A 21,304-nucleotide genomic window follows, 5' to 3' on the forward strand; every position below is an offset into this window, starting at 1 on the left:
TTCTATGTGGGTAGTGATATTCCCATTAATGTCTGAAAGGTATAATAACACCTGTTTAAATTATTACGGAAATGTTGGATAGTTTGGACAAAGCCAAACCATTTATTTTAATAAATTGGCTTAATGTTAATTTAAATAAAAAAATTTGAATCAACATTGTTACCTGTCATAAATATGCAGCTTTGTTCTAGCCCCTAACATTATTTAACACTAGAGCAGCCCAGGCGTTTGGTTCCTTGAGGTCATCCTGACCCCAAACATTTACAGACCAATTACATAGTGAAATATTAATTTTTATATGATAAACTATATATCACTTTTACAGTCACTTTTCAACTTGGCATTTATGCAGTGTTTGAGTGGAGATTTTATACTTTTTCTATACATTTACTACACAAACTTGCAACTATGCCATAGCTTGGCTTATGAATATTTATTTTTTATTTAAAAATAAATAAATAAAAAATTCTGACCTAAATTGAAAATAAAAACTTTATGGATAATGTTTTATATTTTAGGAATAAAATACTGCCATCTGTGGTTAGAAAAACAAAGTTTAGGATTCATTGTTGAAAAAGAAATTGCAATTTCTACATCTATCCAGCAGAGGTCAATAGACACCCATTCATTTTCAGGTTATATTCGAGCAATTCCAGCGTTATGGATGTGACATTTGCAGTAAAAAAATTAGAACATTAATTAACAGAGAATGTATATGTTAACATTTTATTGAAAGGTTTGTTTATATGTTCAGAAACAACTAACCACAGAGTTATAGGATCAGAAAAATATTAATCCGTAAACATTTTTTAGATTTTAAATAAGGAAGATAAACCTGTATTATGGATGTGATGAAAAAAGGTTTACAATATACAACATACTTTGTAGAAATTCTGTCAATTCAACTGCACAACCCAAAAGAAACCACGCTAATCAAAAGGATAAAAGTTGGCTCACTATAGAACAAAAATTATTGATTTTATTTGGACTTTTTTGTATTTATGAGGAAAGAAGCTTGGTTATGGATGTGATGGCTCTCTGTTATGGATGTGACAGATGTGAAATTAGCACTTGTGTGACTTTGGTAAATCAAATAGAATTGTTTGATAACATTAACAGAGACATTTTTGAGTATTTTACAGTCCTGTATAATACAAGCCTACACAAAAGACTTAGAAAGGGTTTCAATATTTTGGTGAAAACGTACATTTTTAATGTCAAGATTGACATTTGTATGGAATTGCTCATTTCTTGATGCTTTAGAAACCTTTTCCTCAAAATGATGATGTATATTCACTTGATATATATTGTAATACATCAAAATTATTCTGTATTTTGTATTTTTGTTGTTGTCTGACATATTTTAAATTGTTTGCTTTTGCCAAACAACAACCAATTTCAGCCAACAGCCAGTTACTGTGCCAAAATCCAAAAAAAAAAAAAAAAGTTAACTACACATGCATGTGTGTGTGAGAGAGTGACACAAACACCTCATGTTGATTTGGTGCTTTAGTATTAGTTCTTAATTTATTTATGAGCATTTGTCAGATGTTTGCCAGTTTTTGAAACACCCAGTGGCGCAAAAAGTGTGTAGACAGTATATGCGCGCATAGGGGGCCCACACATGGGGGCGCCATTGTGCCAAAACTTTTTTTTTTTAAATTATCCTTATTAAAAGTTTCAAATAATAAGAATAAATAAATATGTTTTGTTAAAAATGTTTATTTTGCATTTTATACATATACATATAATATTGTATTTTATTAAATAAAAAAATATATACCATGAGTTGCATACGTTGGCACGCATGTTTTAATTAAAAATCATTTAACACAATAACATGCAGTCACACAGCTAAGTGTATCAAATATCTCGTTTGTCGCGAGGAGCATGAATGAATTCCCTGAATGAAAGTCCCAAACTGCAGTTAAAGTCCACCATTTAATAATTTGGCAAATAGTTTGACTACAGATGTTTATGTAAACATAGGCCCCGTTTACACTAGTGCGTTTTAGTTTTAAAACGGCGTTGTAGAATGAAAACGATCCGCGTCCACACTCGCGTTTTACCCGGCGTTTCTGAACTGCTCTCCGTCCACACCAAAACGCTGAAAACGCACATCACGTGATCACACACACACTCTCGGGCAAGCGCTCCAGCATTTCTACCCAGATGAGAGCTCTGCTTGTCGGACTGCTCATCAAGCATCTCCCGCTGGATCTAATCTCACTATATTTGCTAAACGTGATATTTCATTCATGTTGTTGTCTTTATCTAACGACATAGGCCAATTCCCTGACTTTGGTCATTGGAATCTATTAAGTTACTTGTTCATGGGTAACATGTTTTGGTTAAGCGCAAAGATAAGTTAATGATTAATCCAGGTACATTGACTGATCGCTTGCCTTTATTTCCTACAATGTATAAACCTATTGTATGTTATACTTTTATAATTATCGATTATTAAAACTGATATTCAGCAAAAGAGAGGGTGCGTTTCGTATTTTCACGGAAATTGAAAGGAGGCAGTTGTTATCGGCTCCGTTTTGTTATAAATATCCACACAGTGAAGATGACGCTCATATATTCAGCACTGCGCCTCAACATTTCTGCTGTCTGTTAAGTTGCTAATATTAAAAAGAAAATAGGCAGTTCCTTAAATCATGTTTACATTTTATTGTTGAGAAAGTGAAACAACGTAGCCAAGGTGATGTGAATGAAGTTATAAAGTACACTGTTCCCTTTGAAGATTTACCCGTGTCCTCGGTATGTTTTCCATATCAAACTGAGAAGGGGGAGACTGCAGCCTTGATCAAACTTGCGAAGTCTTAACTTACAAGAAGAGGATGCGAGACTGAACTGTGTGTGGGCTACTTAATATTGAGGAAAAGCCCCAATCAGATAGGCGAACGTTTGCAGCCCCGCCTCCGTTTTCAGATGTCTCCGTCTTTCCCCATCCACACTGAGACGGAGCAGCAGCGTTTTAGAATGAAAATGGCCTCTCCAGCGTTTTCGAAACGCTCCGTTTTCGGCGCTCGAGAACTCCGGCGTAGTGTGGACGGATGGCGTAACCGTAGCAAAACTTATGCGTTTTCAAACTAAAACGCACTAGTGTAAACGGGGCCATAGTCACCTTCTCCCCTGTGTGTGTGTGTGTGTGTATTTTGACTCTGAAACTCAGCGCGTGCCCAAATAGACACTCCTACACCATCCCTCTTTAGTTCCTCCGACACTCCCCCCTAAACAGAGTTGGACACGCCCACTTTTCTGACTTTTTCCAAAGTAGAGGTGTGAAAACAACCTGCTGAAACGAGGGGGTTTCATGGCCCTTTAAAACTAAGCTTAACCTGTCTATTTAGCTCATCCATCATTAAATATATTTGTATGTATATTGTTATAAGGAGAAAACACTTTTTAGTGCGATTGCTAAACACCATCAATTTTGTGTAGCGTTGCACCCCTAGTTAATCAGAAAAATGAAGGAGTACATCCAGATTAAACGGGTACCTTTTTGAGCTGCTCTGCGAGTGCATTAATGCTTTCAGCCTCTTTCTCTGTGCTGTTGGCGCTGATGGAAGTGTTGAGAGCCTTTTCTTTCAACAGCGCTACATCACTTTCCAGTTTCAAGAGTCTTCTGGTGGCGTTGCTGAGTTTTAGCTCAGAGTCTGATGTCTCCGACTCCACCTTTTGTACAAAAGATTCATATAAAGGTTACAAATCATCTAATGCAGGGGTGCTCAATCCTGTTCCTGGAGATCTACCTTCCTGCAGATTTCAGTTGCTACCCAAATCAAACACACCTGCCTGTAATTATCACGTGGTGTTTAGATCCTAATTAATTGGTTCAGGTGTGTTTGATATGGGTAGCAACTGAAATCTGCAGGAAGGTAGATCTCCAGGAACAGGATTGAGCACCCCTGATTCCTCCAACTGCAATGCTCCTAAACAAAGATTTACCGAAACGAGCAGGTCTTGTGTTCCCTTGATGTCAACTGCGGCCTGTTTGAGTGCCTCGGCTACAGAGTTCTGAGCACGTTCAGCATGCTGCAGGGCCTCGTTCACCATCTCTGCTGTGGATTTTACATCTGACGCCTCCTTCCTTTGAATAAAACAGAACACACAGACAGGCTGTTCAATGGAATGGCCACTAGATGTCACAATTGCAGCAGAACTTTGAATACTGGCTTCGTTCATTTCTTAAGGGCACTCATGCTTATTCTTCCACATACCACACCATATATCCTCATTCATCATCAACAACAACAACGAAAAATAGTCAACTAATGTGGTGCTTATATATATTTGTGTATGTATTATCTATTTTTGTGTGTATTTTGCTTGAAATCTTTGAAAAACGGTAACATTTTAACAATATCATTTTACACAAACATGAATTTTTCAAAATTGCCTTGAGAGTCACTTTCAGTTCATTTTCTTTTCGGTTTAGTCCCTTTATTAATCTGGGGTGGCCACAGCGGAATGAACCGCCAACTTATCCAGCACATGTTTTACGCAGCGGATGCCCTTCCAGCTGCAACCCATCTCTGGGAAACACCCATACACTACGGACAATTTAGCCTACCCAGTTCACCTGTACTGCATGTCTTTGGGTTGTGGGGGAAACCCGGAGCACCCGGAGGAAACCCACGCGAACGCAGGGAGAACATGCAAACTCCACAAAGAAACGCCAACTGACTCAGCCGAAGCTCGAACCAGCGACCTTCTGGCTGTGAGGAGACATCCTAGCACTACCTACTGCGCCACTGCATTTGACTGACAAATATTTTGATGATATTTTTCTTGATTGATTGATAAATAATATTGTCCCTTGAAATATCCTTTTTGTTAAACACTTTACAAATTATTGTTAACGTGAATATATCTTTATTTGAATACATGTTTAATCTTTAAACCTAATAACTTGTTAAATAACATGGTGGCGCAGTGGGAAGCACAATCACCTCACAGCAAGAAGGTCGCTGGTTCGAGCCCCGGTTTCTACTGGTTGCGGCTGGATAAGTTGGCGGTTCATTCTGCTGTGGTGACCCCAAATTAATAAAGGGACTAAGCCGAAAAGAAAATGAATTAATGAATGAATAAACATTCAGGATGCGCGCGCAGGGAGGTGGCAGAAATAAAACGTGAGTGCTAGCATTTACAGCGAGGGAATGACATCCCATGTGGTAAAGAGTTTGTTGTTGTCTTTGAGATAAGTTATATTGATTACATATTATATTATTTACATAATGCTTTCAGTGTATTATAACAGCTTGTCACCCAGTGATAAGCACAGTTATTCTGCAAAATTAACGTTAAAGTGAGCGCCGTTCATCTGACTGGTCCATTTGCGATAGCACCCTCCCAATGGATATTAGATAAGACGAAATCTTTGGATGCCTACAATTGTTCTGTGTGGTGGTCATGTGCAAGAAATAATGCTCCATGATGACCAGATTCAAAACTAGGGAGTGCTAAAAACCGAGGTTCTGCCTAGCCAAAGGAAAAAAGATGGAGCTGTACAAGGCCTGGGTAATCATTAACAAGCAAAACAACTGCATTCTGACAGTGAAATGCACCTGTACAACAGAGTGTGTGAACTTACATTTTTACATTTCATTCTACGCCTTCAGTGTGTGCAGTTTAATAACCATATTTACCTGTTTTTGCTGAAATCATTGCTGCTATCAAAAACGAGTAATGTGTATGATTCAGCATATCGGGAACTTACCTGATATAACATGAGAACTGCAGAGTCCAGCATTTTTAGTTAGGTAATCACTCTATTCAGATCTTATATGATGGCAGTTAGCCAAAGACATCTGCGGTTGGCATTAAAAGCGATGTGGTGTACGGTAAAAGTAAAGTCTTTCAAATTTGGCACCCTACCACACAACGAGACATATTTGCTTTTGCTATTTTCTTTATTTGCAACCCCTATGCGCGATTCAACCCGTGTGATGTCATGTGTGACATAGGTTGGTAATTCCCCTATAAACCGGCCTTTATGCTGAGCACTGATGTATATATCTCAGACCTGGCCTTGCGGGCTTGTTCCAGCAGGCTCTCTGCCCTCAGAATGTCTGCGGCACTCTGGTTGAGGATGTCTTCAACATCTGTCAGACTGCCCACCCGCTCCCTGATCTCCTCAGTCAGGTTCTGCAGCTGGGCTGGTGTAGTGGGCATCTGCATCTGCAGGACTTCATTGGCCACAGCCTCGATGCTTTCCAGGTCCGCTCCATCTTCTGGAGAGCCACATTAAGGAAGAGTTTAAAAAAGTGATCACCCAAACAACTGATCTGAAGGATATTTTCTGAGTGCGTCTTACGAGTGAGGAAATCTCGGATTTGTTTGATGAGTTGGCGGAGCTCCTCGTTGCTGCTATCTACACGTTTCTTGGTCTCATTGGTCTTCGCCAGCACTTCTTGAGCATTTAGCTTTGCTTCGTCTGCTTTTACCTTTGCCTCAGACACCTGAACATACAAATGAAGAACTCTTTAAGGAAAGAACCATGACTATTCTTTGAAGTAATCCTTGCAACAGGGTTTCCGCAGGTCTCACCAAGTCCAATTTAAGACTTTTTTTAAAGGTGCGGTATGTAAGTTTGACACCCCGTGGTTGAACTAGGTATTAGATTCCTGAATCAAAACAAATGCAAAGGTTGCCAGATTGATCAACAGGAGCGAGTAGAACGGTAAAGGCTGATATAAACCGTGTTCTAAATACAAGCAACGGCACGCGATAGAAGGAATATTCTCCATATTAAAAGAGTTTTTGTTCTAACCAAGACCTGAAATTTATATTTTAGAAACGGCTTCTATTTCTCACAGCTGAACAATAAGATAAACTGACAGTGCGGTTTACCTCAGGTACACCTCATGTGCTTTATTCAGTGTTAAATGCAAACAATGTGAGTTTAAATGCCATCCCTGCTGAAAAATCCAGCTTAAACCAGCCTAGGCTGGTTGGCTGGTTTTAGCTGGTTGACCAGGCTGGTATAGAGGGGTTTTGGCCATTTCCAGGCTGGTTTCCAGCCATTTCCAGCCTGGTCTTAGCTGGTCAGGCTGGAAAATGACCAGCTAAATCCAGCTAAAACCAGCTTGACCAGCCTGGTTTAAGCTGGACATAGCTGGTTTTGGCTGGGCTCCCAGCCTGGCTAAGCTGGTCAAGCTGATCTTCCGTACTTGTGCATTGGCGGTACATTTCCCAACTTTTCTGAAAAACTACTGGTCCCAAAGACATCAATCAAAACTTGGATTGTGCAGTAGGTATTTACACAGAGAATGATCACACCCCTACTGAAAAAAACAGCTTAAACCAGCCTAGGCTGGTTGGCTGGTTTTAGCTGGTCGACCAGCCTGGTTTTAGAGGGGTTTTGGCCACTTCCAGGCTGGTTTCCAGCCATTTCCAGCCTGGTCTTAGCTTGTCAGGCTGGGAGATGACCAGCTAAAACCAGCTTGACCAGCTTAGCCAGGCTGGGAGCCCAGCTAAAACCAGCTATGTCCAGCCTAAACCAGGATGGTCAAGCTGGTTTAAGCTGGATTTAGCTGGTCATTTTCCAGCCTGACCAGCTAAGACCAGGCTGGAAATGGCCAAAACCCCTCTAAAACCAGCCTGGTCGACCAGCCTAGGCTGGATTAAGCTGGATTTTTCAGCAGGGACAATCTGGCTTTTAATGATAGAGAAGTAGTCGTTTAAGTGCGCTGAATACCGGAAACATGTACGGAACATGATTAGTCTACGTTACACCCTTTACGTTTTTTGAAGATTTGAGGTACAACAATGCATAGATTTCGTGCTCAATGATTTGAAGCTTTTTATTCAACCTGTTGTGTCTAGTATGACAACCTGTTGTATATGAAGTGCTGCATTTAGCATGCAGTTTGCTTGAATATATAAAATGTAGAGCAACAGAATCCTCTACATTCTTGAAATGAGCCTACATAGCAGAAACAAGCGTGTTTAATTAAGTCAGTGTTACTTGAATGAAAATGCTTACTGAAAAATGTTATTGAAGACCCTGTCGAAACCCTGTTGCAAATTCAACAAGCTCTTCAGCGCATTTAAAGAAGCATTCAACGTAAAAAAGTTGGAATAGATGCATATCTCTAGAAAAGCATTGCGAAATCTTTTATCGTAGTAAAAGCTGAGAAACCGCACCATTTTGGAGAGCTTGTCCACTTCCTCCATGGCGCTGATAATCTCCAGGTCAAAGTCTTTGGCTTTCTGCCAGGCATTGTGGGCCAGTGTGGTGAGGCCATCGCATCCCTCTCCTCCACATTTCCTGCTTCCCTGCATGTCCACACAGCTCAGGCCTCCGCAGGGGGAGTCGGCACAGTTCTCTGAGCCAGCTGGGCTACCACATGTCTGCATTAGGAAAGAGATCAGATTTTTAGATGAAGTTGACATGTTGCTACAGTGTCATGAGGGATTGCTATGCAGTTGCTAGGGTGTTCTGAGTGTTTACAGGGACATTACAATGCAGTCTTTAGTGCTCATTCATACTGAATAGGTATTTGCTTCTAAAAATGGGAGATGCACAACATTAAAGGGCACCTATGGTGAAAAATCTACTTTTCAAGCTGTTTGGACATACACGTGTAAGTATAGTGTATATACTGTCATATTGGGGTGAATAATACACACCCGGTCCTTTTTTTTTTATTTAACAACATAAAAACAATTGACCAATTGGAGCGGTTTTCAGTTCGACCGCAACTTTACGTAGGAGTGCGGTCCCCCCGCCCACCAATATTGATTGACAGCTGCGCGCATTAACATGTCTCCGTACTATTGCATATACTCATATCGACGAGACAGGACGAGCGCAAAGCAACCCGGAGTAAAAGGTTTGTTTCAGTTTGCTACAATCATCAATCATCATCAGACGTGATTAAGAGTGAGTTTTACAAGTTTAACATGTTTTAAAACGTGTGCACGTGTGTAATGAAGTACAGCCATTCACTTCAGATTCACTTCATCAGCACAGCCTCTGTCTCTGTGTGTGTGTGTTTGTGTGTGTGTTTGTGTGTGTGCGCTATGTATGTGTGTGTGTGTCTGTCTGTCTACGCTATGTATGTGTGTGTGTGTCGCGCTACGTGTCTGCTATTTGTGTGTGTGTGAGTGTGTCTGCGTGTCTACGCTATGTATGTGCGTGTGTGTCTGCACTGTGCAATGTGTGTGTGTGAGTGTGTCTGCCTGTCTACACTATGTATGTGCACGTGTGAGTGTCTACCTGTCTACGCTATGTATGTGCGTGTGTGAGTGTGTCTGCGTGTCTACGCTATGTATGTGCGTGTGTGTCTGCACTGTGCAATGTGTGAGTGTGAGTGTGTCTGCATGTCTACACTATGTATGTGCACGTGTGAGTGTGTCTACCTGTCTACGCTATGTATGTGCGTGTGTCTGCGTGTCTACGCTATGTATGTGCGTGTGTGTCTGCACTGTGCTATGTGTGTGTGTGAGTGTGTCTGCCTGTCTACACTATGTATGTGCACGTATGAGTGCACATACATACCTGTCTACGCTATGTATGTGCGTGTGTGAGTGTGTCTGCGTGTCTACGCTATGTATGTGCGTGTGTGTCTGCACTGTGCTATGTGTGTGTGTGAGTGTGTCTGCCTGTCTACACTATGTATGTGCACGTATGAGTGCACATACATACCTGTCTACGCTATGTATGTGCGTGTGTGAGTGTGCCTGCGTGTCTACGCTATGTATGTGCGTGTGTGTCTGCACTGTGCAATGTGTGTGTGTGAGTGTGTCTGCCTGTCTACACTATGTATGTGCAAGTATGAGTGTGTCTGCCTGTCTACGCTATGTATGTGCGTGTGTGAGTGTGCCTGCGTGTCTACGCTATGTATGTGCGTGTGTGTCTGCACTGTGCAATGTGTGAGTGTGTCTGCCTGTCTACACTATGTATGTGCACGTATGAGTGTGTCTACCTGTCTACGCTATGTATGTGCGTGTGTGAGTGTGCCTGCGTGTCTACGCTATGTATGTGCGTGTGTGTCTGCACTGTGCAATGTGTGTGTGTGAGTGTGTCTGCCTGTCTACACTATGTATGTGCAAGTATGAGTGTGTCTGCCTGTCTACGCTATGTATGTGCGTGTGTGAGTGTGCCTGCGTGTCTACGCTATGTATGTGCGTGTGTGTCTGCACTGTGCAATGTGTGAGTGTGTCTGCCTGTCTACACTATGTATGTGCACGTATGAGTGTGTCTACCTGTCTACGCTATGTATGTGCGTGTGTGAGTGTGCCTGCGTGTCTACGCTATGTATGTGCGTGTGTGTCTGCACTGTGCAATGTGTGTGTGTGAGTGTGTCTGCCTGTCTACACTATGTATGTGCACGTATGAGTGTGTCTGCCTGTCTACGCTATGTATGTGCGTGTGTGAGTGTGTCTGCGTGTCTACGCTATGTATGTGCGTGTGTGTCTGCACTGTGCAATGTGTGTGTGTGAGTGTGTCTGCCTGTCTAGACTATGTATGTGCACGTGTGAGTGTGTCTACCTGTCTACGCTATGTATGTGCGTGTGTGAGTGTGTCTGCGTGTCTACGCTATGTATGTGCGTGTGTGTCTGCACTGTGCAATGTGTGTGTGTGAGTGTGTCTGCCTGTCTACACTATGTATGTGCACGTGTGAGTGTGTCTACCTGTCTACGCTATGTATGTGCGTGTGTGAGTGTGTCTGCCTGTCTACGCTATGTATGTGCGTGTGTGAGTGTGTCTGCCTGTCTGCGCTATGTATGTGCGTGTGTGAGTGTGTCTGCCTGTCTACGCTATGTATGTGCGTGTGTGAGTGTGTCTGCCTGTCTGCGCTATGTATGTGCCTGTGTGAGTGTGTCTGCCTGTCTACGCTATGTATGTGCGTGTGTGAGTGTGTCTGCCTGTCTGCGTCATGTATGTGCCTGTGTGTGTGCGTGAACTCATTGTTGTTGGTAAAGTTCTTACTGTAGTATTTCTCACAAACGTTACGCGAGATCTGCTTCCTGAGGCAGCCGAGGGGCGTGTTGAGGCATGTTTCTGACAGGCACGTGGGATCGGTGGGCGGGGACGACTCGCCTTAAAGGCCCAGTGCAAAAAAACAGCAACAACCTTTTCCCAGCTATAATACAGACATTTCCAACAGCTATAATAAATACTCTGATGGGTGTTTTGAGCTGAAACTTTACAGACACATTCTGGGGACACAAAATACCTATAATAAATATGAAAAAAGGGGTAACCTAGGTGCCCTTTAAGTAATGTTTTTTTTAGTACAGTTTTTTAAAGTACAGCATAGTGCACAAAGGTATTCAGACTCAGCCACTCAGCGTCTGTAAACAGAGGCTTGTGATGGTTGCCCAGCCTTTGAGCTCTTCTCATTTGGTCTACGGCTTTGGAACTGACATGTGCAGGGCTGCGTTTAAGTTGAAGTTCTTTTAACTTGAAAGGCGTTTAAAAAAGCATAACGTTCATGTGTGCAGTGCTTCAATGCAAGACGTGAGTGTATCGGTCACACATGTCTGTCAAGCATATGTTTACATTGTAATAAATGGAAAAGTTGTGCATTGGAAAGGAAAAATGCATTTTGTGTGAACGGCTTCTCATGATGTTATGGATGTTTGCTGAGGCATTACTATAAAATTAATACTGTTTCGTGCATGGTGTGTTGCTTTGCAGTTGCTAGGGTGATCTGCATGGTTGTAAGGGTGTTGCCATGCAGTTGTTAGAATGTTAAGGGTGGTCTTAAAGGGGTTGCTATGCAGTTGTTTGGGCGATCTGGGTTGTACATGGGTTTTTATGGTGTTTTGGATGTGTGCAGAGGTATTACTATACAACTTCTAGTACCATCTACATGCAGTGGCAGATGTTAGTATACTGTATTTTATGGCCTGTTTCCACTGAGTAATACGGTTCGGTTCTGTACGTTTTGATGGCCGTTTGCATGATCAAAAGGTACCTAAAAGCGAACAGTACCATACCATTTTTTGGGCACCATTTGCAAAGGGTACCTAGCACAACAAAAGGGTACCAAAAGGTGGAGATATACGTGCATCTGAACGCTATTGGTTTACAGAGATACATCACTCGCGCATACACAAGCAGGAGAATGAAAACAAAGAAAGCGCCATTTTTAAAAACACAGCCGAGTTGGTTTCAGTTGTGTAGTGGTTAGTGCGTCGACACATGAGCTCCGGTGCTCACAGTGACCCGAGTTTGATTCTGCCTCTCGGTCCTATGCCTATCTCTGCTTTCCTGTCAAATACTCTCTACTGTCCTATCAAATGAAAGGTGAAAAACCCCCCTAAAAAACACAGCCAAGACATTACATTGTAACATTGACCTGAGCTCAAACAAACCTTGTCGTTTTCTTGATGAACAGCCACAAAGCCAAGAAGCACAAAATCTGCCATTTCCTGTTTTTGTTTTACGAGCCCGTCTAAAAGTGCGAGCGGTTTCACTTTCTTCAGAGAGCTCGCGCACATCTATATATAATAACAACGAACTTCTTGAGCTGATGATAATAACGTGCATGTGATTACTGAAGCACTTCTGACATTCGATCCTTTCAGAAACGAACAAACGCGAGACTGACCCATAAAAAAAGGAGAAGCCGGAAAAAACAAAGGACGAAATGATTCTTTCAGCAACCTAAAACAGTAATAAACTGCCATGTTTAACTATTATCATCACCTTTTGGACTATTATGAACTCTATTATGAACTTTGAGAGGTTTGCACTGACTGTGGGCTATGTTGCGTGTTGTTTTTAAACCCAAATAAGGACTAAATGTTTGCTGTGTGTAGATTTTCTGTAATTGGTAAGACTGTAAGGGTCTGTATGTGTTCATAAATGCTGCATTTATTTATTTATTTATTTTATATATTTGCAGACGTTACAGTAGGCTATTTCGCTTCATTGATCTGCAGTTATAATCAAATCATGTTTATAAAAAGGTTAGTCATGAACATTTATTCACAAGTATTTATGTGTATAGAGCATCTGTTCTGTGAGAAATGCTTCTCATATGATATGTGAACAACCCGTACAGCTTTACTTTGAGCAAGATTTCCTCGAGCCAGAATGATGCCGACTGAAACTTTCTGTTGTATGGAAACGCAAGCCTGATAAAGGTGACCCGTACTGAACCATACCATACCGTACTGTACCACTCAGTGGAAACGGGCCATTAGAAATCACCCCATAATATGAAGTTTAAGGTTGTCAATGAACAAGCCAGAGGATCTTATATTATATTTGTGTGTTTTATACGAACACAAATTTAAAGTCACATCAAAGTGTTTTTTATGTTTTAATTTGCATTTGACTTGCTTTTGAAAACTAAACTTTAGTTTATTTAAACTTCAGTGCTATCGAGTTACTAGATAAGCTCTTTTCATACACCATTATCATAAATCCGTTGACTGCTTTACCTTCTCGCTAAGCTCAGACAGGTCCAGTGTCTCTAGCTGTCCAGCAAGGTTGTCCAGTTTCTTCGAAAACTCATCCTGTCTTTGATTGAACTCTTCTTTGGTCTGGTTCATCAACTCTTCAGTTTCTGTCCGCAGGGTGGCAGACTGATTGACTAAGTTGTATGGGTCAATGGTGGAGGCATTAGCACGGATCTCTGCATTCTGGGACTGCTCATAGTATCGAGTAACACTGGCTCTGGCCCCTGTAGATCAAAAAAAAAAAAAAAAGGTGGATTTATTTGTTTTGCTTAGACACAAAATAGCTTTACAACACTTGAGTGATATTACTCACCTCGAATGTCTGAATTCTTCACAAACTCCACCTGTTCGCGCAGGTCTTTCACGGTCTGTTCCAGTTTCTGAGCTTCTTCTTTGAGCGACTTTAGTTTGGTGTCTGTGCTGTTGTTGTCAGATGAGATCTCGGACAAGGTCTCCTCCGTCAGGTTAAGGTTGCTGTTCATTTCAGCCATCAAGGCACTTTAAAAAGTGAACAGATTCAAAGGGGTTATTCTCATGAGAACATTACACTAATGGTCAGCCACATCTTGAGCAAAGGCAAAACTTACGTAGCTTGCTCTAGAAGTCCCTGGATCTCTGTTAAAGGCTGAGTAGCTGGATTTTGGGCTAGGATGTTGCGGATTGAGTTGGCACTGTTTTCGACATTATTAATGGTAGCCTGATAGGGTCCCGTAATGCCAGTGGCTTTGATGGTATTGACTTTCTGGACCAGTCTGTGGGTCTGGTTGGTGAGGTCGCCCACTATTATATCCCATTCGGCAAAGCACTGGTGGCAGCGCTCACACTGTGGAAACTCGCCAGTGTAACCTCGAGCACACGTGTCACATCGTGGTCCAGAAACGCCCTCCACGCAAACACAGTGACCAGTGGCCTTGTTGCACTGTTGTTCCGCAATGCCTCTTGGGTCACAGTCGCATGCTGGAAAACAAGGACTAAGGTATAAGTACAGCAAAGCACATCTCAAAGAGGTTTGTATTATCATTAAAACCAGAAGTATTAAAGGCTTAACTGTAAAAAAAAAAAAAAAAAGCTGAAATAGTATTTAAATTGAACATTTAATATTAGATTTAAATCATAGACATTTTTTATGTACTAAAATGAATACTAATAAAATCACAAGAGCGACACTGTGGCTCAGCCCCGGCTGGGTCAGTTGTAGGGGTGCCAAAATGAATTGTTTCTTCGGCGCACCGCAATGCGAGATATATCCAGCTGCAGAACCGCAGAACCACACACGTTCTAGGCACACACAATCTAGGACACACGATTTAGGCTAACCATATATGGTAACTAAATAACTAACTCTTTAGCATTATCGCCACCTATTGAATTTCACAAGTATGGTTTCCCATTTCAGTCATTATTGTTATTATTTCGTAACGATCATTTTAACATCTCTGCAGTTTCTGAACTCAAATTATGTAATTAAAAATAATTGGTTAAAGACATTTATGACTTTATTCATGTGTCCACATAAACAAAGAAAACATAACAGACTGTCTAATTGTAGGATTAAGTGCAATAAACTAATTCAGAATCTTAATCTTATCATACTTGGTTAAAATCACTTTGTTGTAAAATATAAAAAGCAAACAATAATGTGTCACATTAAAATAAATTAGCCCACTATACACTATAGTTAATCATTTAAACTATATATCACTATATATATATATATAGTTATAAACTGATTATCTTAACTGATTATCTGATTATAATTATAAGTTTATATATAAACTACTATCTTTTACTAACTGTCACAGCTGTTAGTTATATATATAATTAACTTTTTTTTTTTATAAATTATTAATAGTTAATTTGTTCCTATTGCTAAATTTTGGTTTAAAAACAATTTATTGCATACTATAAATTACTACAGAATTAAATGTGGGAAATCATTAATTAAAAGGTTATTAGAAAGTTAAGCAAATAAACACTATTAAAGCGCTTGAGTAAAATATTAATATAGTGTCATACATTTATTACAAGTAAAAAGATTTTTATTATATAAAATGTATTATTGTGATATTAACTTGCTATTTCTTTCATTATAAATGAGTCCATTATACAAATTAAACTTGTCCAATTTAGATCGTTCAGCAAAGCCAGCAAACGAGTTTCTGCCGTATTATTGTCAGATAATAATGACTGATCAGCTATAATGCGTGATTAAAAACTGTTCAGTCTATTATATTGAATGGCGAAACAACGCTCCCCATTCACCCGTCTCGATCGCAATATTTGTGAAATAAAGTAAACACTATTGTTTATTGTGTACAATATTTATTAACCATATATATCAAAACATATCGATGACAATGTTCAAAAAGACGTTAATAACATTAACATCCGTCGTAACCATATGGTAACCCTAAATCGTGTGTCCTAGATTGTGTGTGGCTAGAACGTGTGTGGTTCTGCAGGCCTGCAGCTGGATATTATTGCGCAATGCAGATGCGGACAATTCGATATCGGTTCAGTAATAGATCATAACTGGTTATTACGTACTGACGTCATTTATCTCCTATGCGCGATGTTGCAGTAGAATACTATAGCGAAGGAGGCAAGGGCGACTAAATAAAACGCTCCTACAAAAAAGGTAGATAATTATGCACAATTTAACTGCTTTTGAGTCTTTCTTTGACACTGAAGAAGGCACAGCACACGAGCCGTGTTTTCACTACTAGGGGGAGATGCACTCGGAGGCGAGCCGTCAGCCGGCGAATGCGAAGAGGAGGAGCGGAGCGGCGTCACACCGCCCAGCAGCATTCGCTCGGAAAAAAACTAAACGCGGCCATACGTACCTCCGGCCACGTAAATCGTGGTCTCCAGAAACGTCCGCGGGGCTACGTTTACAGAATGAGCTTGGGTTGATATATACAGTTTTAGTAATGTATAATAAATCTGTAGTTAAATTTTGGATCAGATGCTGCCTTGGTATTTATGTGACGATACTCATCTAACTACATGCAGGATTTGAAAGAGTGCTAAATGCTTGTTTAAAACTAAATATCTTTCTGGTTCTTCAGTTGGTGAAAAGGGACTTGATGAAGGTTAACAAGGTCATTAAACTCCTAGAATTTCCTGCAGATGAGTATGTTTGTTTAAGGGCCTCAAAGCGGGTCATTGCTAAGGTGGTGTTTGCTAAGTGTCTCGTCTGTCATTGCGGGAGAGACCAAACACTCTTGACATGACACTAGCATTGGAGAAATAAAATGGGTAAACAATCTTTTCCTTCATCCTTCTGCTTGCACCACCTTCCTCTGACTCAATCATTCACTCTTTCAAGTTCCAACCTAATAAGGTCATAGTCACTCTGTCTGCAGCCGCTAACAAAAAATGCCACAATGAGTTGTGTTAAACAGTTCAGTCCTTTTATTTCGTCTAATATTAGTTACATTCTGTTTGATCAGTTGACAAAAATGGCAAGTCATTTACCCAACTAAAAGTTAACTTTTTCACAAAAGCACTTCTGTGCAACCTTTGAGGACCCTAATATGATTTCTGGAGCCCAAATGGCACACTATGCACTCATGCACTATGTACTTATGCACTTACACACTCAACAGGATAGTATATGTATGTAGTGTCGTCCCAAATGGCATACTAATGGTTTTTTTACTAAGCGGAAATTCAAACCGTCTCCCTAATGACGTTTGACGATTGCCAAATCAGTGAAATAAACGACCGAATTATCAAATAATACCTGCCGTGAGTATTGTCGCATTCACCATCGGAAGGCGCTATAATCCCTCTCGTAGGAGAATTTTGCTTTTACCATCCAAAATAAATAAAGTTATCCAACATAACCGCCCGATAGCTCCACCCCTTCCGCTACGTGAGCAAACCTGCGGTCATTAAATGTGTGAAGTGTCCATCATTACACACTTCATTTTAGCGGCTAAATGAGTGCATCATCCGGGTAATTAAAGTGCACTTACTATTTATAGAGTTTTCAGTGTAAACACACTACTTACACAATTTATACTACAAAATGGCGTAGAATAGTGCATAAGTATGCGATTTGAGACGCAGCTTGGGTCATTTTGTCCAGCTCTACCAGTATTTTATTATCATTCTTGAGGAGAAATTGAGGACAATACATGAATGGGAGCTCAGTCTAGGGCACTTCATTTACTTAAAACGCATTCCAGCCAGAAGAGATTACAGACACATTCCATGGGAAAAGACTCCTTCACCTAAGGGCCCTAAGGTACTACAGATAGGGAATTATCTCAGAGGTTAATCCCTGCTATTATCCATGGGGCCTCGGGGGTGTTTTGTTGGGACAATGCCGTGAATGTAACCCCTGAAGACGGAAACAAGCATAGGAGCTTTTGTGTCCACGATGGGAGGTATTTAGCAGCTCTAACAAACACAAAACCTCCGGAATAGGCTTTTACTGCCCTAAAAACACATCTGCATTTTATTGTTTAAATGCTGGCTTGAGAAAAAGGACCCTTTGCGAAGCCTAGAATAAACACGCTTGTTGAAGATTGAATGCAAAGCTGTGCATTTGTGTACTCAGCAATCGTTTACATAGACTTATATGGGAAAAGCATGAGGATGTAAATCTTTAACATCACACACACACCAGTTGAGGAGGGGAACTATGGTCTCCCACAGCCTAAACCACTCAAGAGGAACTTCTGGAGTAGCAAAGTCCGCCGCTGTTAAACATTCATTATGGTGTTAACAAGCTCTTTGAAATTACGCCCTTAAAAAAGTACCAACTTCTGGGGTAGTGAAGTGTTTGGCAGATTTGTGTAAACAGTAACCAGCCATTCAGGGAAGTTGCCGCTACATGACCAACATACAATTTCTGCCAATGAACTCAATCTCAAAACCAACCAAAGACCTGCAATTAGCTTTAATATACTGCAGCTGTCAGTAGGTTGTCAATCCCAAATACGTTTAACCCCTGTACTTCATTACGGACATGCTTTCCTTGTTTAGTTTTGTGCTCATTTTGCAAAAAAAAAAAAAAAAGTATAATCAGGACTTGACATTAACTCCATATGCGGGTAGATTTCAGCGGTGGTGGGTAAGACAGACACTCCTACTAGCCACTTTGGCAAGTTAAAAGTAATTTTACCCGGATATTCATTCATTTTCTTGTCGGCTTAGTCCCTTTATTAATCCGGGGTCGCCACAGCGGAATAAACCGCCAACTTATTCAGTAAGTTTTTACGCAGCGGATGCCATTCCAGCCACAACCCATCTCTGGGAAACATCCACACACACATTCACTCATACACTACAGACAATTTACCCTACCCAATTCACCAGTACTGAATGTCTTTGGACTGTGAGGGAAACCGGAGCACCCGGAGGAAACCCAAGGCAGGGAGAACATGCAAACTCCACACAGAAACGCCAACTGAGTCGAGGTTCGAACCAGCGACCTTCTTGCTGTGAGGCGACAGCACAACCTACTGCACCACTGTCTCGCCCTTTTACCCGGATAATTATTCTTAAAAACTAGGTTCGACAATAAGGATGGTCCAATGCATGCAAAGGCGATCGTAGAATTGAGAAGCAACATGACAGACTAAAATAATTGCGTTCGCGCAAGCAATAGAAACAGGTGAATACCGAACGAGAGGATACCACTCTAGCTAACAGCTGAGGTGATGTGCGCGACTGTTGAAGGGAAATTTAATTTGAAACCAATTTCGAGAGGAGCATGTGCTCATGATTGACCCAGCTGGTCCACATTAGCTAATCATGATCCTCCAATCAGAGGGTCCCAAGTCACTATATATATATATATATATATATATATATATATATATATATATATATATATATATATATACTCATTTCCTTTCTATAACTATCTTCGTCTGGAAGAAACCCCCTCCTCCCCTTCCACCTTTATCCAGAATGGGCGGCACGGTGCTTCAGTGACTAACACTGTTGCCTCACAACAAGAATACCAATGACGTTGAGTCCTCGCTGGGCCATCTGGTATTTCTGTGCGAAGTTTGCATGTTCTCCCCATGTCAGCGTGGGTTTCCACCGGGTTCTCCGGTTTTCTCCCACCATCCAAATGTTCTCTATATTAAAGATAAATAAGCCTAAATCTTTTTCTAATGTCTTACTCTCAGGAAGTTCGCCTTGGACTCAGCAGCGGGGGAGTTTGAGTTCTGCAAAGGGGGGAGCTCTGGGCTCGAGGATCTCTTGAGCTCAGGGCTCTCTCCCGGGACAGCACGCCAAACAAGCCATATATAAATCATGAGCTAAGTGTGAACTCTTGAAAACACGCGCGCACTCCCGTTTTCTTGCGTGAAGGAACTGTGTCTTGAAACAAGTGATGCACACACAGTCTTGCTGCTTTCAAGAGCTCCAAATATGTCTTCTTGTAAGCCGCACCGGTTGCTTTCGCTTTGAACAGATTATTAATTGGCCTAAACCGTGTGATCATCCCTCCATTATCACACAGTATGTTTTTCACCTGCTTTCTATTGCTTACGGTTATTTTTGTTTATAGGACTTCATGATAATTTTTTACAACAACATTGCTTTAATATGAGATTAACTCTCTATTTATGTGTTAACTGGTGATCTGAGAGACCTTTAGTGAGGACAGATTACTGTGCATATTTTTGATACATGACAATAACTATTTTTAAAAGTCAATTGTTTTTCTTTGTTTTTTTTTTTTTAAACCAAAGAATAAAAATGGGAAAAAAAAGTATAGTATACAGCTATATTTAGCTTGATTGACACATTTAAAATTTGTGGCTAAGAAATAATTATTGTTTGGTGTGGTTAGAGATAAATTAGGTAAATCCTTAATTTTGAGTTTTGAAAATTCATGTGACTCATTTGCTCATACACGACACACAAAACGTGAAATGAATGAGAAGGCATGTGGACATAACACAAAATCAAGATCAAGTAATTTTAGCATGTCAAAGTCATATTTATGCATATAAAAATATTTTCCCAACAACAAAATCGTGGCTAGTGAAAATGCAGAGTGCCTAGTAACGTTGGAAAACTACTAGCCACTGTGGCTGGTTATCAAAAAAGTTAATGTAAAGCCCTGTGTGTGTGTGTGTGTGTGTGTGTGTGTGTGTGTGTGTGTGTGTGTGTGTGTGTGTGTGTGTGTGTGTGTATATATGTGTATATGTGTATATGTGTATATGTGTATATATATATATATAGTTGAAGTCAGAATTATTAGCCCCACTGAATTATTAGGGCCCGTTTATTTTTTTTTCCCCAATTTCTGTTTAACAGAGGGAAGATTGTTTCAGCACATTTCAAAGCATAATAGTTTTAATAACTTATTTCTAATAAATGATTTATTTTATCTTTGCCATGATGACAGTAAATAATATTTGACTAGATATTTTTTAAGACACTTCTATACAGCTTGAAGTGACATTTAAAGGCTTAACTGGGTTAATAAGGTGAACTAGGCAGGTTAGGGTAATTAGGCAAGTTATTGTATAACAATGGTTTGTTCTGTAGACTATCGATAAAAAAATTAGCTTAAAGGGGCTAATAATTTTGTCCCAAAAATGTTTTTAAAAAAATTCATAACTGCCTTCATTGTAGCCGAAATAAAACAAATAAGACTTTCTCCAGAAGAAAAAATATTATCAGACATGCTGTGAAAATTTCCTTGCTCTGTTAAAAACCATTTGGGAAATATTTAAAAGAGAAAAAAAAAATCAAAAGGGGGCTAATAATTCTGGCTTCAACTGTATATACACACACAGATATGTTTCTTCTCTATGATGCACACAAGGGTTAAATAGTTGCAGCAATGTATGAATTCGTTCCATCTGTTTTTCATCACCATGCAGATAAGGATACTGTA

The 21,304-nt window shown here is 40.3% G+C and overlaps 1 protein-coding gene and 1 long non-coding RNA gene across 3 annotated transcripts in view; one reads left to right on the forward strand and one right to left on the reverse strand.

Annotated features, from left to right (window-relative positions):
• The window catches only part of lamb1a (laminin, beta 1a), a 91,169-nt gene that overhangs the window by 5,168 nt on the left and 64,697 nt on the right, over positions 1-21,304 (reverse strand). Inside the window, exons 24-32 of one of the 2 annotated variants that reach the window (XR_015525515.1) lie at positions 14,019-14,388; positions 13,745-13,929; positions 13,414-13,655; positions 8,158-8,364; positions 6,326-6,470; positions 6,035-6,242; positions 3,958-4,099; positions 3,134-3,684; positions 990-2,001 (exon numbers count right to left, since the gene is read on the reverse strand). Coding sequence is in view for 1 of the 2 variants with exons in the window: in NM_173275.1 (NP_775382.1) it covers positions 3,508-3,684; positions 3,958-4,099; positions 6,035-6,242; positions 6,326-6,470; positions 8,158-8,364; positions 13,414-13,655; positions 13,745-13,929; positions 14,019-14,388 (1,676 nt within the window). In the remaining variant the exon portion in view is untranslated. 2 annotated transcript variants of the gene reach the window in all.
• On the forward strand, positions 8,587-14,499 carry LOC147837886 (uncharacterized). Its single transcript, XR_015526728.1, has 2 exons — positions 8,587-9,187; positions 10,837-14,499. It is a non-coding gene; the product is annotated as an uncharacterized LOC147837886 (long non-coding RNA).

Source organism: Danio rerio, chromosome 25, assembly GCF_052040795.2.
Source record: "Danio rerio strain M-AB ecotype USA chromosome 25, GRCz13ab, whole genome shotgun sequence".
NCBI classification, from domain to species: Eukaryota; Metazoa; Chordata; class Actinopteri; order Cypriniformes; family Danionidae; genus Danio; species Danio rerio.